We start from the raw sequence: 15,176 nt of genomic DNA, 5'->3' as shown, positions 1-15,176 counted from the left end.
ACCGAACCATACAAAGGGCCTTAAGAGTGAGCACGAGCAGTGAGGTGGGGGAGCACAAGGCTAGAGTAGCCCTGCTGATTTTGGGTTAGGAAGGCTGGGCTACCCAAGTTCCTAGTTGAGAGAGTCATTCTATAGAGATAGTCAGGATGACCATGATCAAGATAACTATGAGCCTCCCTACCATTCATATTAGCTGTAGACTGAGTACCTTGACATGTATATTTCTAATTTTAATTGCTCCTATGAAAATTATTACTGTTATGTACTCCAATATGGACCATTGAATGAAGAACTCGCACTCTGACAATTAGAATCCCCTGTTCTATGAATTTTCTATTTTTTCTTAGAATATAAATAATATTGTTCTGAATTTTTTTCATTTCATCATATTCTACATTTTCTGTAACTATTAATAGATTATTACAATTTTTCATACTTTATGGGCTGACTCAGCCAGGCCATGCCCAAGCCCAAGACTTTAAACACTTCATGAAAGCATCGAAGTTTTCTTATATAAACATTTCAAGTAAACCTCAACATTTCAGGAAATTTAAAAACTAAAAATAATAAGAAACAACTTCTCGTAAATCAAACTTCAAAGAGTTTCATCCCACCATATTTTATCCATCATAAGTGGTTTTCTGGTTACAAAAATTGTCAGCAGTGAAAGCATTTTATTCTCACTTCCTGTTGACATAAAATATCACTTCATTTTAGGTATTCAATACAAAGGAAATTGATTAAGTGAATCTAATAGACATAAAACCAAAAATCATTTAAGAGAGTATTGAAGGGAAAATAAAGCATCATTTATTCTATTTTCTAATTCAGGTCAAAGAAATGCATACGCTTGCAACATTTGGTGCTCTTGTCTCAGTTGCGCCAATTCCATAAGAGCCTCCACCTTTTCATTTGTAACCTATACAACAAATGACAATAATATAACATAATGTAATCACAGGGAGAAGCATGATCTGCTCCATATAAAACTTAATATGCAAAGTTAAACAAGCCCGCAAGAATTACTTGATATAACATCTTCTGGAGTTCCCCTAACTTCTTCTCAAGAGCAGCATTGACATTCTTCTCTAATAAATGTCTCTCTTCCTCTTGTGATAGGAGTAAAAGTGTAGCAACCTGTAGAAGAGCCGATAAAATAGTTGAATCAACATTCAACATAGACCTTTAAGCACTAAATAGACCATCTAAACAATCAACAGAATTAATAATGAAAACTAGGTTATTTGATAATTTCTGGATTTGTTAGATTCAATCATAAGATTGAGATCGCACAGGCATTTATTATTTACACAGACAAACAGAGAAAAGAAAACAACCTTCTCTTGCAAAGCTTGAGCAAGGGCACTTGAGATGTCATCCTTCCCTTCTACATAAAATCTTGGTGAAGCAGAACTGTCACTTTCCTGAAACAGAATCAGGATTTCAGCTTATATTGAAGTTCTCAAAAATATTATAAATATTAGACCTCTATTTGAATTGCATATTGATGATTGATTATATGGAAATATGGGAAGCTTATAAATTTGAACGCCTTAGTCTCCTATCATCACTGCAGGCTCAAATCCCATTCTCACAAAAGAAAAGCTACTTTTGTAGGTCAAATGATCAGAGAACATCTTCTGTGTTCTACGTAAGATATATGAAGATGGCAGCTATAATAAGCTTAATAGGAAGGCCCTAATGACTTAGAATATTAGATGATGAAACTTTTAATATTCTTTTGCCATTTTCATCATAAATATCATCGTTAAATAAGTTCAACATGCTTCATTTACTGCTTGTCTCAAGCACCTGATTTACAATCCCTCTAATGAAAATAAAGCATAAACTGACAGTTTCTTATCAAAAATTTCCTAAAAGAGCAAGTCAAGTCTTTTGAGATTTAGGAAGCAAACCTCCATTACATTGCTGGGATCAACATAACTAGTAATATGGACATCTCGGCATTCAATATCATCAGTCTGTCCATTTCTCTGAAGTTCTCCAGCCCCATTTATCATGCAAAGTTTGGTTGTCCTTTTGAAAAAATCTTCCACCAGTGTTTTCAAGTGAATCTTTTCTTGTTCCAATAAACTTATAATTTCGCCTCTACTCTGGACATGAAAATGATGCAACATTGATAATCCTTTCCTTGTTCTCTCCTCCAAAAGAGCCTGTGTTTCATACAAATTACATACATATTGACCAAGAAACACAAGCAAAAAAGGCATAAACTTGCTTGAAGATATTTACATTCTTACACGTTTTTCTTCGAGCAAGGACATACTCCTCCTTAGTGTTTCTTCAGATTTGCATCTCTGCGTGAAAAAGACAAGAATTTTATCTCTGTTACTGCCATCAAAGTTAACAATTACACTCTTGACACTCTCAAATTGAATCCACAATTTCCCTCGACAATGTGCATGAGTATACCTCCTGCTGTTCTTTATTAAAATTCGCCAATGAGTCTCTCAATGTTTTTAATTCTTCTTCAAGAGAAGCCTGCACATAAATACAGAGTCAGAATAACTAAACAACGTTGAACAAACAGCGACTTTGCTCGGGACTCAGCTGAGTCACATGGGGGAGGAGAGAAGAAGAGAGAGGGGGGGGTAGGGGCTTGGGTTGTTTTGGGGGGTAGGGTAGGGTAGCTGGGAGTCTACGGTTCTAGAAGCTCCCAAACTGGGAGGCTATCATATAATATATATATATATATTAACAGTATATAGTTTATAAATATGGGTTTTGTTAGGCTACACCACTTGGTGGTGTATACCCTTAAAATCCAACATTTTTAGATACCCTTATCCTATAGTGTAGTAACTTTTTGTCTAGGGGTATTTTAAGTAATTAGACAAGGGTAAAGTAGAAAATCCTAATAGAAATAAAAACATTTATTAACAATAATGGACAATGACATCACCAATATGGTGTGTGACATCACCCACAAGATGCATTAATTGTTTTTTAACTACTAATAGAATGCCACTATTTTCTTATATAAATATCCCTTCAACCCCTTCTAAATGACCAAAAATGCCCCTACTTGAAAAAATTTGTATTACAATTCAAGGGTATTTAAGTGTCCAAAATGTTGAGGACTTTAAGGGTCTACACCACCGAGTAGTGTAGCCTAACAAAACCCTATAAATATATGTTAATAATATATATTATATATTTTATAAATTATATACAATATCTGATCCAGCCAAGTATATACAATTAAAATTTCTCTTTGTTTTTTTTTTATTCATACCAGCTAGAACACTTACAAGTATCTAACAAGACAACTTTATCCATAAAATACACCCTAATATGACCTAGGATCTTCACTTGGCTATATCACATAGCCAAGTATATTCAGCTAAAAAATTTATACATTATATATAACTGTATATTCTTGGCTAGAAACGAAAAAGGATTGCACATTGCAAGACTATGAGCATCGAGTCATTTTGGCATGAGACTTGCTATAGTACCTCATGGCACAGGAATGAGCATGTTGAGACAATGAGTGTTATACGTATTTTGTTTGAGTGGGAGTTGTTGCAATCCCACGGCTCTTCTAGGATGCTTGGATATTCAGACATACAGGTATACAATTATAAATTCTCAAAGGTATCCAAATAACTTAACATTCCAGTGGGAATATCTACTGAAGCAGTTGAAACAACATACTCTAATGTTGTCCACCATGGAACCCAAATATGTGGTATTGGTTGTCTGGCTACAAAAGGAAGTATTATGATTAAAGAACTTCTTTGAGCTGCAGAGATACGACCTCATGTGATGAAGGTGCATGAAGATATTCTACGACAACGAGTCCATGATTCGTAATGCTAATATTAAGGACATAAGGATGGACTATGGTCACCTTTTGGACGAGATCCAAGCAGCAGAGAGAGAGGCTTCATGACTCCCACTGAGGCTACATTCATGAATCCTTAGTGTAAGGATGGATGGCGAAAGAGTTCGCCAGGTTATGTAATGAGCACGAGAGAAAATAAGTGAAAAATACTTGAGAGAGAGATTGTAATGGGGGATGAGAGTGTGAGGGCGAAATTATAAGGTCTTCAAAGACCAGGTGGGAGATGTTAGGGCCATTTAAAGGCCTTATGGGAGCATGTAATGAAATCATATATAGTGATATGTTCATTCCAGTGGGAGTGTGGTCCAGATTGGAATGTGAGGCATTATTAGTGTCGAGACTCACCTATGCTTTAACTAGTTATGGCTCAAGGTGATGTCTAAAACTCGTAGCCTTGGGCATTTGTGCACAACGATAAGGATTCGATGTGAGATTAACCCTTGATGAGGTTGGAGTTGTACCCAAGGCGGTTGGTCAAGGGACTGGATGTAACCCCTGTGTGTAATGGGTGGCCAAAGAGGACAAGGGCCAAAATCCTCATCATTACCATCACACGACACATACACTAGATAGTTGTCCGGGAAGAGGCCCTCTAGATGAGGGTGTATGTTTTATACACGTGCCAAAGAGACGACTCCCTGCAACATTGACTGTGTTGGAAGGACCAGTGTAACATAGTGCTGGAATAAGGCCTGGACTTGTCCTTATGGAGGGATCTATAATCTAAGGACTAGGATCGTGTCTCTTGCATTTATTGGCTAACTTTGATTCTAATCATGAACCCTGGGAAGGGTTGTAGGTCATGGGAACTATTGGATCAGTTTGAAAAGGTGGAGTGAGATTCGGTTTTAAACAAGGATGGAGTCCTCAATATATTTGTTATATTCCAAACTCTTTGGAACCAATTCTGATGCAAATAAAATTGGGATTTAATTTTTATTTTATTTTAATTTTAGGAATAAAAATTGCCCTAGGATAAGTCAAGTTAGTTTGGGAGGAGGCAGGATTTTGTGTGTGATGTGATATTGATGAATTGGGTTGATTAGTTTCTAAAAAAGAGGAATATAAATAGGATAAGGTTAATATAGGGGGTGTTTAACTTTTCAACAGTAGGCAACGTTTTGCCTTTAGGGGGAGGCTTTCACTAGGTAAAACGTGGGCTATCTATTTAGAAGCAAATCTATTTGGCACGTGAGGTTAAAAGAGAGAAAATATGGAGGAGAGATAAAATAGGGAAAGTCCGTGCAGAGAGAGGTCTTTATTTAATTATTGTTTATCTTCTTTTTTAGCCTATTTAAAGGGAGATCTCCCTTAATTGTAATCAGAGAATGATCAAATATTGAAATTGAGTAAAATTTGGTCTTGTGAAAAGATCGTTTTTGGGGTAAATTCCCTTGAAGACCTTGAGCGATGGTATATTCTCTCATTGGGGGTGAAATCCCTTGTGAACCTTGAGAGAGGGTAAATTTTCTCACCTTTGTTATTGTTTTTACTTTAATTATTTTTTTCCCTACATCAAATTCCCATCAAATTTTCTTTAATATGTTTAATTATGTTTTAATTATAATTTTAATAATTAAAATGAATTTTTAGACTTCTTTGGTTATTTTATTTCATTAAAAAATAATTTTAAATAAGAAAATTTAACATTATAAAAAAAATCAGTTTTCGGGCTTTATTTATTTCAAAGAGGAAAATAGAATATTCAAAAGATTTATAAAAATCTTTTTATTATTCTAAAATATAACATAGGGTGTGGGGGCCCATTGGGATTTTGGGCCCACCATAAATAAGCCTACTAGTGGGGGCGTGGGGCCCACATGGTTATCCATGTGTGAGGCACCCCACTCCCTTCTTCTTTCCTTTTTGTGTGGCTTGTGTGCTAAACCTCCCTCTTGACTGGATAAAAAAAGGACAGTGTTATATAAATAATTTGATTGATTTCAAATAGGAAAATGTAGAGATTAATTGAAATTGATTTGCAAAAAAATAGTATTTCCTCTACACAATATTTGATAGAAATAGAATTATGAAAACTGAAGGATATGGTTCCACCTCATTCATTTTAATCATGATGGCTAATCTAATGAATGATTAGAGGTCAAGATTGAGTCTCATAATGATAACAAAACTCTAAACGCAAAAATTCTAACCTTTATATTAGAAACACTCTCTATGGGGGTCCTTTTCTCTACATCTTTTGATAAGCCTCCCTCGCTCTCTCTCTCTGAACTCTAAGGCAGGCACGCCCCTCTCTATCTCTCTCTTTCACTTTCAACTTAGCGTAGGGTTTAATTGTAGAAGGTAGAACCCTAAGAGGGGCACGCCCAAGCTAAAAAGGGCCACACTCTAGCCTATGTGCATTGAGATTTTCTCATGTGTTAAACCTTAATCGAAGCCTTATACCATGTCATGCTCTCAAGAGATTTTGCCTAGGCTTCCCAAGTTATAAGACAAGGTTAAACTAAGATCCCATGCGCCACTGATGGAGGACACCTGGCGTGGGGTGTACGAAGTCTTTGTGGGTAACCTGAGGTAAGGTTTTTGGTATTACTCTATTTAATGCTTTCTTGAATTCATTCATAGTGTCAAGTAATTTTCAAATTTATATTATAACTGAGCTTTTATTTTGATGGCAAGTAAGTGAAAGTCCTTGGTATTCTGCGTTGTTTTATTGATTCATATATTGTACTTGGACACTTCGAAGTGATCCAGGTGGTGAAAATAAAGAAAAAGAAAAGAAATTTACTTACTTTCCCGAGTCACATAGTTCTAATTTTATTGGTATCAGAGCTAAATTTCTTGCTGCCATATTCCTTTTTATTTTTTCTATTCTTTTGTTGAGTTTCGAATAAGACGCCAATGGCTTTTGTGGTCAAGTGATACACCTCTGAAAGAATTATTGGCGTGTTTCCAAAACCGAGAGGCACTTTGTAGATTAGGGTTTTTTGTGATGTTTTGGTACACTGATGTGAACCAAAGGATGAAGTACTTTTATTGAGCATACCCTATTTCTATTTTGCATTTCTAAGAGTAGTATCTCTCAGCAAAATTTCAAAGGGAGATCATGTGGGGATTGAGAGTTATGAACTCATCATTGAGGGATGCTAGTTCTGATCCTGCAAAATCCAGGAACTATGTACTACGTTCCACAAATTTTTCCACGAACTAAATACTTTTATTTTTGGGGATTATCTGACGGTAATTTACCCAAATTGGGTCTAGTTTTAAACAAAAATAACTTCATGGAGAAAACCATTGTGGTTTGAAAGATATGGTTATTTTATTGAAGAGTGCTCAAAAGCTTTTTCTGCAACGGAGACTATTTCAGTGACGTAAAAGTCATGATTTTATATTCCTTCCTAATATAATGTTTTGAAGCCAACACTGAGTCATGATATTGCTATTTTGAGTCTATTTTTCTAACAAAAAAAACTTGAGAGAGAAACTCCATGGGCATTAAGAGAAAAGATTATTTTATTGGAAAAGGGTCATCTTTAATTGCTGCAGCCTGATATGTTTTACTGAGACGTGAATGTCCCTTATTTATTTCCCTGTTGAGAAACATTAATTGGGATTGACATCATGATTTTGAGTTGTGATTTTGGGTCTAGTTTTCAACAAAAAAGTTTGAGGAAGAAACTCTCCGTGGATTGAAATAAACGATTATTTTATTGAGGGATGATCGTCCTAATTTCTGTTGTATGAACTATATTGCGACGTGAATATCACCAATTTGTAGAATCACACAATTTAGTGAGTTAGGGCTAGCACTGAGCATTATTTTGTATTTTTGAGTCTACTTTCATAGTCAAAGAGTTGTAGAGATAAACTCCTTGTGAATTGATATAAATCATATTTTCATCAAGGGATGCTCATCTTCTATTATACAATAAATTGAAAGGTGTGACATGTTAAGTCATGTTTTTGTACTCCCTTGATTAGATGCCTTTCCCAAGCCCATTCTAAATTTTATAGTGTGCCATGAGTATGATTTATGATAATAAAAACTTCAAAGAGAGGTCATACGATATTCGGGAGATATGACACCCTATGTAATGATGATGATGATGACAACCTATGTGAAGGGTGCTCACTCGGGAAACTGCAAAAAGACAAAGTAAATGCAATACATGTAAAAGGCACCTTGTTTTCTCTTCATGTCGAGTAATGAAGGGATGTGTTGAGACTTGAGAGACTTGGTTGAAGCCTAGATACTCTAAGACCAGGGGCAAAATCAAATTCATGACCTTTGGAGTGATGGCATGGACAAAGAGTATTTATTCACGGTACGAGTAAGAGAGAATCCAAGGGCCAAAGAATTGGATACTTCACTAACATGTGCAAATGATGACCAAGTGATTCTCCATCAATTATGTGCTCGTCCAGGACCATAAACATTCATCAACAAGCAAAAGCAAGGATCAAGAAAGGCCCGGTACCACATCTACAATTTGAAGTATGAAATCTATCCCACATTATATATAGGGAAAGAGGATTCAATAACTTATAGCCTTTTGGGTCAACCTTATTAATTTTATTATTATTATTATTATTATTATTACATGTTGGCTGCTTTTATATTTATATATGGAGAGTAAAGATATTAGTTGATAGGTGCGAAGCAAGTGTGAAGGAGCCAGTTTTAAATAACCTTAGATATATGTACCTTCTTGTACTAGTGTTAACTACTTAAGGTAGTAAAATACATGAAGATGGGGTTTTGGTGTTATGATTAAAATCTATGGCTTAAGTATCAAATACGAGAGATGGATATGGCTCATTCAATATGTAGCAAAGGGAGTGTTGCACCCATTTGCTTGTTCTGATAGAACCTGGTTTTGGTGTTCTGTCCTCTCGATAATGTCGAGTGATATGGTGGTGTGTTGCACGTGATGAGGATCTCATCTTAGGCTCTCCAAATTGCCAAGAAAATCCATTATGGATATTTTGTTGGGTTTTTGATAATCATCCTTTACTTGTGTTTTTGGTTTGGATAAAATTATAGATGGATTTTATGATTCGTTTTGTGGATTTAATCCGAATATGCCTTTTACAAGTACATCATGTATTCTTCACTTTAATTTTCTGCAGTTTCTGGGCCGAGCACACCACACATATGGCTTCAAAATTCCTCAATCTTTCATGACCTCTCTCTAAAATTTTATTATCTTTAAGTAGACACATAACACATAAAGGACTCAAAATGCACCTTAAAGTTTTCCAATCAATGAGAATCAATTAGTGACTTAACATGCCACACCTTTGGATTTGCTACAGAAAAGAAAGTGAGCATCCTCTGATAAAAACAGAATTTCTATGAAATCAAAAGGAGTTTCTCTGTCAAACTTTTTGAGTCTGAAAATAGGCTCATAAAATTAAAATTATTCTCAAGACAAGCCCGAATTTATACCATTCAGTGAGTATATGAACTGGTGACACTCATATCACAACATAGTTCATTTAATAGAAAATCAGGATGAACATCCCTTAATAAAATAATCTTTTCTCTTAATCCACGAAGAGTTTCTTCCTCAAACTTTTTTAGTCGAAAACTAGACTCAAAACCACAACTCAACATTATGGCGTAAATCTCATTTAATATTTTTTAGCAGGGAAATAAATAAGTGACATTCGCGTCACAATAAACAAGATTAAACTACAGAAACTCATGATGACCCTTCTGCAATAAAATTATATTCTCATAGTGCCCATGGAGTTTCTCTATCAAATTTTTTGTTAAAAAATAGACTCAAAATAGAAATATAGCTCAGTGTGGGCTTCAAAACATTCTATTAAGAAGGGATATTAAATCATGACATTCACGTCACAGAAATAGTCTTCATTGCAAAAAGCAATACTTGAGCACCCTTCAATAAAATAACCATATCTTTCATATCACAAGGGTTTTCTCCATGAAATTATTTTGGTTTGAAATTAGACTCAATCTGGATGAAGTACAATTAGATATTCCCCAACAATAAATATATTTACTCGATGGAAAATTCACGAAACATAGTATTCAATTCCTGAATTTTGCTGAATCAGAATTGGCATCTCTCAATGATGAGTCCATAACTCTCAATCCCCACAAGATCTCCAACTGAAATTTTGCTGGAAGATACTACACTTAAAAACACAATTTATCACTTGGTTATACCCAAGAAAAATAAGTCATCCTGTAGTTCATATAAGTACACCAAAACAGTACAAAAATACCTTAATCTGCAGAGTACCTTTAGGTGTAGGTAAAATGTCAATAATTCTTACAGAGGTGTATCACTTAACCACAAAGTCATTGGCTCTCAAGTTTATGATTCAAAATTCACCAAAAACAGAAAAAACAAAAAAAAAAATATGGCAACAAGAAACCTGACTCTGATACCAATGAAAGAATGACTATATGATCTAGCCAAGTATATACAGGTAAAATTTTCTTTTCTTGCTTTTATTCATAACAGCAATAACACTTAACAAGTGTCCAAGAATATAACTTTATTCATAAAATATACCTTAATAAAATCTAGGATCTTCTGTTGCATACCATTACAATTCTGTACAACCATACAAAATACAATGCATGAAGAATCCAGAACCACAGAGCAATTAGAATTACCAAATACCTTGCCTAAAATTATCCCTAAGGACTTTATATACCCCACACCGGGTCTCCTCCATCAATGACGCACGGGATCTCGGTCTAGCCCCATCTCATAACTCGGAAAGCCTAGGCAAAACCTCTTGAGAGTATGACATGGGATAGGACTTTGATTAATGCTCATTACATGAGCAAATCTCAATGCACACAAGCTAGGGGTGTGCCACCCTTGTGGCTTGGGTATGCCCCCCCTTAGGGTTTCTAGGTTCTATTAGTTCAACCCCTAACTAATGAGAGAGAAACAGAGAGAGAAAGCAAGACAAAGTGGGTTGTGGCTACCGCTTGGATTTTGTGAGAGAAAGAGAGTTTAAGGTGTGTAGATGCTAGGGTTTTGGGGTCTACGATTTTGATCTTCAATCATGGAGACCTATAAAGTGAAGAGATCTCAATCATTCATTCATTAGATCAGCCATCATGATTAAAAGGAATGAGTTTTCTCATTCAAGAAGGTGGCTCAACACACAAGCCACACAAAAAAGGAAAGAAAAAGGGAGTCGGGCGCCTCCCAAACAGAGAGCCATGTGGGCCCCACGCCCCCCTCCCCCCACACAGACATACACAAAATGGGCTTGCAGCATGCGGTGGACCCAAAGTCCCAATGGGCCCCCACACCCTAAATAAACTTTTAAAATATGAATATGAATTTTATAAAACCTTTAAATATTTTATTTTCTTCTCTGATTAAAATAAATTCAGAAAATTGATTTTCTTTTTTTTTAGAACTGTTAACATTGTATTACTAAGATAGTAAAAGTTTACAAAAGGAGTGGAACTGAAAGCACCCTCGTAGGGTGGCAATCAGTAAAAAAAAAAAATTACATTAGTCATCAATGGTAAGATAGGCTTACAAGAATGCCCACTTTACAAGATATACGGTCAGATATACAAAATAACGAACGGAGCTATCACTTGCTCGTAAGAAGTGGGTTAAGTAGTATGGCTGAGGTCCTGAACAAAAAAGGAGTTGGACTAGCCTGATTGTCGATGTCAAAGCTAGCTCCCTCCTTCGCCAGAAGATCTGCGAGAGCGTTGGACATTCTTCCAGGTATGCCTCCATGAAACGCTCATACCCCTGCAGATACGGGTAATTTCATCAAAAATAAGTGACAGTTGCCAAGGTGGAGCGGACAAGCCTCTTGCCCAAGATATGGTGTTCAGGGAGTCTCCTTCCACAATCAGAGATGTACCCCAGGAGGGATTGAGAAATCGCAAGCCCAGAAGTAGGGCCATTGCTTCTGCATATTGGGAATCAGAGGTCCCGAGGAACGCAGAGAAAGTCAAGAGGATTTGTCGCTGGCAATCTCTGAAGAACCCCCTGCTCCTGAAGGGCCGGGATTGCCTAGAGAGCAGCCATCAAAGTTGAGCTTGATGCTGCCCTCTGATGGTGGTTGCCAATTACTAGCTCTTAAGGGTTTTGAGGGTTTGTGACTGAGGACGTTTTCCCATTGAGAGAGAAGAGTATTTCTAGAAATATCCAAGAAAGTCTTGTGATTTGCCGCCCAGAAAGTGGTCAGCGAGATAACCTTGTGAAAGAGAGAAGGTGGTTGGATCTGAATCCCATGGAAAATTCTGTTGTTCCTTTCTAGCCATAGAGTCCAAATGGTGGCAGCCACTGTTGCCTTCCATGAGGATTTTCCAGCCAAAGGCCATTGCATCGAAGTTGAAAGAGATCAAAGCCTTAACCGTGGGTGGAGTAACCCATTGGAAACCGAAAAGTAGGAGCACTTGGGACCAAAGTTTAAGGGAAAAACTACAATGAATGAATAGGTGGGGGTTGGTTCCCTCCTCATACAGACAGAGAGAACATCTGTTGGAGATGGAGAGGCCTCTTTTTTGAAGTTGGTCCACTATGAGGGCTCTTTGATAGCAAGCAATCCAGTTAAAGAACTAAATCTTAAGGGGGGCAATGGTGGACCAGACCTTAAATGAGATAGAGGTTGGGTTGAGAGGAAGGTTGGGGGTTGGATTAGACTATTGTAGAAAGAGGTGACAGAAAAAGTGCCTGAGGGGGAGAGGCTCCAAACAATAGTATCGCTCCCCTGGAGAGGGAGGAAATGCAAGGAGAGAGTAAACGAAAGTTGCTGGAACAGAGCACTTTCGTCATCCGAGAGTTTCTTCTAACAGAGGGAGACCAGATTCTCCTTCCACCCAAGAGAGGCATCTCCTCGACAATGGTAGAGTTAAGGTTGGACGTGAGAGAGAAGAGGGTTGGGAAAGCCTTGCATAGAGGAGATGTACCCAGCCAAAGATCAATCCAAAACTTGATCCTAAGGCCTTCTATAGCATGAAATCCTATGTGCTTTCTAAACTATGACAGTGAAGATGCTAAAGACACCCACACCCCTAATGCCCTGTGTTTTTGTATCCTTTCTGGTAACCAAGTTTCGTCCGAAATTTTGTACTTGGAGCGTAACACCTGAGCCCAGAGAGAGTCTGGTTGGGAGGCTGTTCGCCACCATCATTTGCCGAGGAGGGTTGTGTTTTGTTTTCTGGGGGACCTGATTCCTAAACCCCCTTGCTTTCTAGGAAGACAAATGGAGTCCCAAGCAACAAGGTGGAATTTGGTCTTCTCAGCCTGTCCAAACCAAGGAAATTTCGCATAAGATGTTCTATGCGTTTGGCCACTTGTGCTGCGATCTGGAAAAGGGACATGTAGTAAACCGGAGTGTTTGCCAAAGTAGCTTTGCTCAGAGTTGTTCTTCCTACTGGAAAAAGGTATCTGCCTTTCCAAGAGGCAAAAAGTCTCTCTACTTTATCCAGAACCTGAGACCAAAGTCTCTTTTTAGGTTTCCTCAGACCCAGGGGAAGGCCCAAGTAAGTGGAAGGGCGGTCTTCCACTTGACATTCCCAATCCGGGATGAGGGCCCCTACCTCAGCAGTTGTCATGGCACCCCCATCATTTTGGATTTCTGCACATTCACTTTGAATCCTATAGCTTTCTGGAAGCACAGGAGAGAGTTTGAGTGTGTCATCTGCATATTGCAGCTGTGACACCAATGGGCCTTGGTTACAACTTTTGAAGCCGGAAAGAAACCCGGATTGGTAAAGGTGGGAAAGGGATCTGGAGAAGACTTCCGCAGCAATGGCAAAAAGGAATGGAGAGAGAGGATCCCCTTGGCGGAGTCCCCTGTGAGCTGGGAAGTAGCCTTTTGGTGACCCATTGATGAGGATGGAGAGATGTGGATGAGAGTAACAACCTATCATCCAGTTCCTCCAATATAAACTTTTTCCTTTATATAATAATACTATATTGTAAATAGTGAATAGTGAATAGTGGGCCCATGTGTAAAAATTAAAGCACAGAGAATGTTGCCCCACCTCAAGAGGTGAGGTTTCGTTTTACCATGAATTAAACCATTTTATGGTAAAATGTTTTACCATAGGATTTATTTGCATATGCATTACACACCAAACGAACACATGAAAGGAAATTTTCATGTGAAAATGTTTTAGGAAATATTTACGCACAAACCAAATGTGAAAATGTTTCTAGGAAAATATTTACGAACAAACCAAATGTGAAAATATTTTCTGGAAAATACTTTCACAATAAATTGGCCTTACACATGTTTAGTAAGGGAAGAAAGCACATGAATACAAAACCCATAGTAAAACATTTTACCATAAAATAGTCCACTTCGAATGAAAACAAAACCACACCTCAACCAATGAGGAAGTATTTTCCAGATTTTATTTTCATACGCTGACCCACCAATTACTATTAACTATTTACAATATAATATATTATACAATTTATTATTTATATATTAAATAATATACTTACAATATAATATAATATTGGAAAAGACTTCCCAATGCCTCTAGGCGAAAATGAACAGTGACTTCGCCTACCCTTATCACCGTCCAAAGTTCATTGCACGGTCACGATTTTCCAAGAGTGTTTTATTTTTCGTTTTTTTCTTCTACAAATCGGAATGACCTGAAATTTGGAGGGTATGTACATCTTAGTGAGGCGCACCTAATAAAAATATAAAAAATAATAATTCGCAAAAACAATATTGACCAAAATACCCCCAAAACTTTTCGGGGGTATTTTGGTCAATGTTTTCATGTAAAATATTTTTTTGATATTTTTTGTAGATTCACCTATTTTTTATGAACACACGCTCCAAATTTCAAGTCATTTTGATTTGTAGAAAAAATAAAAAATAAAATACTACCGGATAATCGTGACCCTACGATGAACTTTGGACGGTGATGAGGATAGGCGAAATCACTGTTCATTTTCGCCTATAGGTGTTTTGTAGTATCTTTCTAATATAATTTATTTTTTTATATTTTTTATGTTATTTTTATATTATAAACATATTTTTTAAGTTTCATATTTTCATAGACCAAGGTTTCAAAACATATCATGAAGTAGAATCCTAGGTTTCATATCTTCTAACCCCCGAGACAAACTTTAATCCACTTTAATCATATTCTTTTAACCCAAACAAATCATACAAAGATAGCCCTTTCAAAAATCTCATCCCTCTAATTTCTCTCTCCCCAAACCCCTTCTCTCTCTCTCCGTATTTCTACAACCCAATCATTTCTCTCTTCCCGTTAACTTCCCCAAATCCCTCTCTCACCATAAACTTCCATCTTTTCTCTCTCTCCCTCTCTCTGTTAACTTCCATCCAGTTG

The 15,176-nt window shown here is 36.9% G+C and overlaps 1 protein-coding gene across 11 annotated transcripts in view; it reads right to left on the bottom strand.

Moving 5' to 3' along the window:
• The window catches only part of MEE13 (myosin heavy chain-like protein), a 34,638-nt gene that overhangs the window by 4,440 nt on the left and 15,022 nt on the right, over positions 1–15,176 (bottom strand). For 8 of the 11 annotated variants that reach the window (XM_088853796.1, XM_088853800.1, XM_088853801.1 and 5 more), the window contains 6 exons: positions 2,434–2,502; positions 2,262–2,318; positions 1,917–2,174; positions 1,338–1,424; positions 1,027–1,137; positions 849–919 (listed from right to left, as the gene is read on the bottom strand). In XM_088853796.1, the coding sequence (XP_088709922.1) occupies positions 849–919; positions 1,027–1,137; positions 1,338–1,424; positions 1,917–2,174; positions 2,262–2,318; positions 2,434–2,502 (653 nt within the window). Of the gene's footprint in view, positions 1–599; positions 688–848; positions 920–1,026; positions 1,138–1,337; positions 1,425–1,916; positions 2,175–2,253; positions 2,319–2,433; positions 2,503–15,176 lie in introns of those variants that run through there. The other 3 variants (XM_088853803.1, XM_088853804.1, XR_016045858.1) reach the window with 2 other exon arrangements.

Source organism: Amborella trichopoda, chromosome 12, assembly GCF_054954075.1.
Source record: "Amborella trichopoda isolate Santa Cruz 75 chromosome 12, AtrichopodaSantaCruz75HAP2 v2.0, whole genome shotgun sequence".
NCBI lineage: Eukaryota > Viridiplantae > Streptophyta > Magnoliopsida > Amborellales > Amborellaceae > Amborella > Amborella trichopoda.
This window is presented reverse-complemented; position numbering and strand designations above follow the sequence as displayed.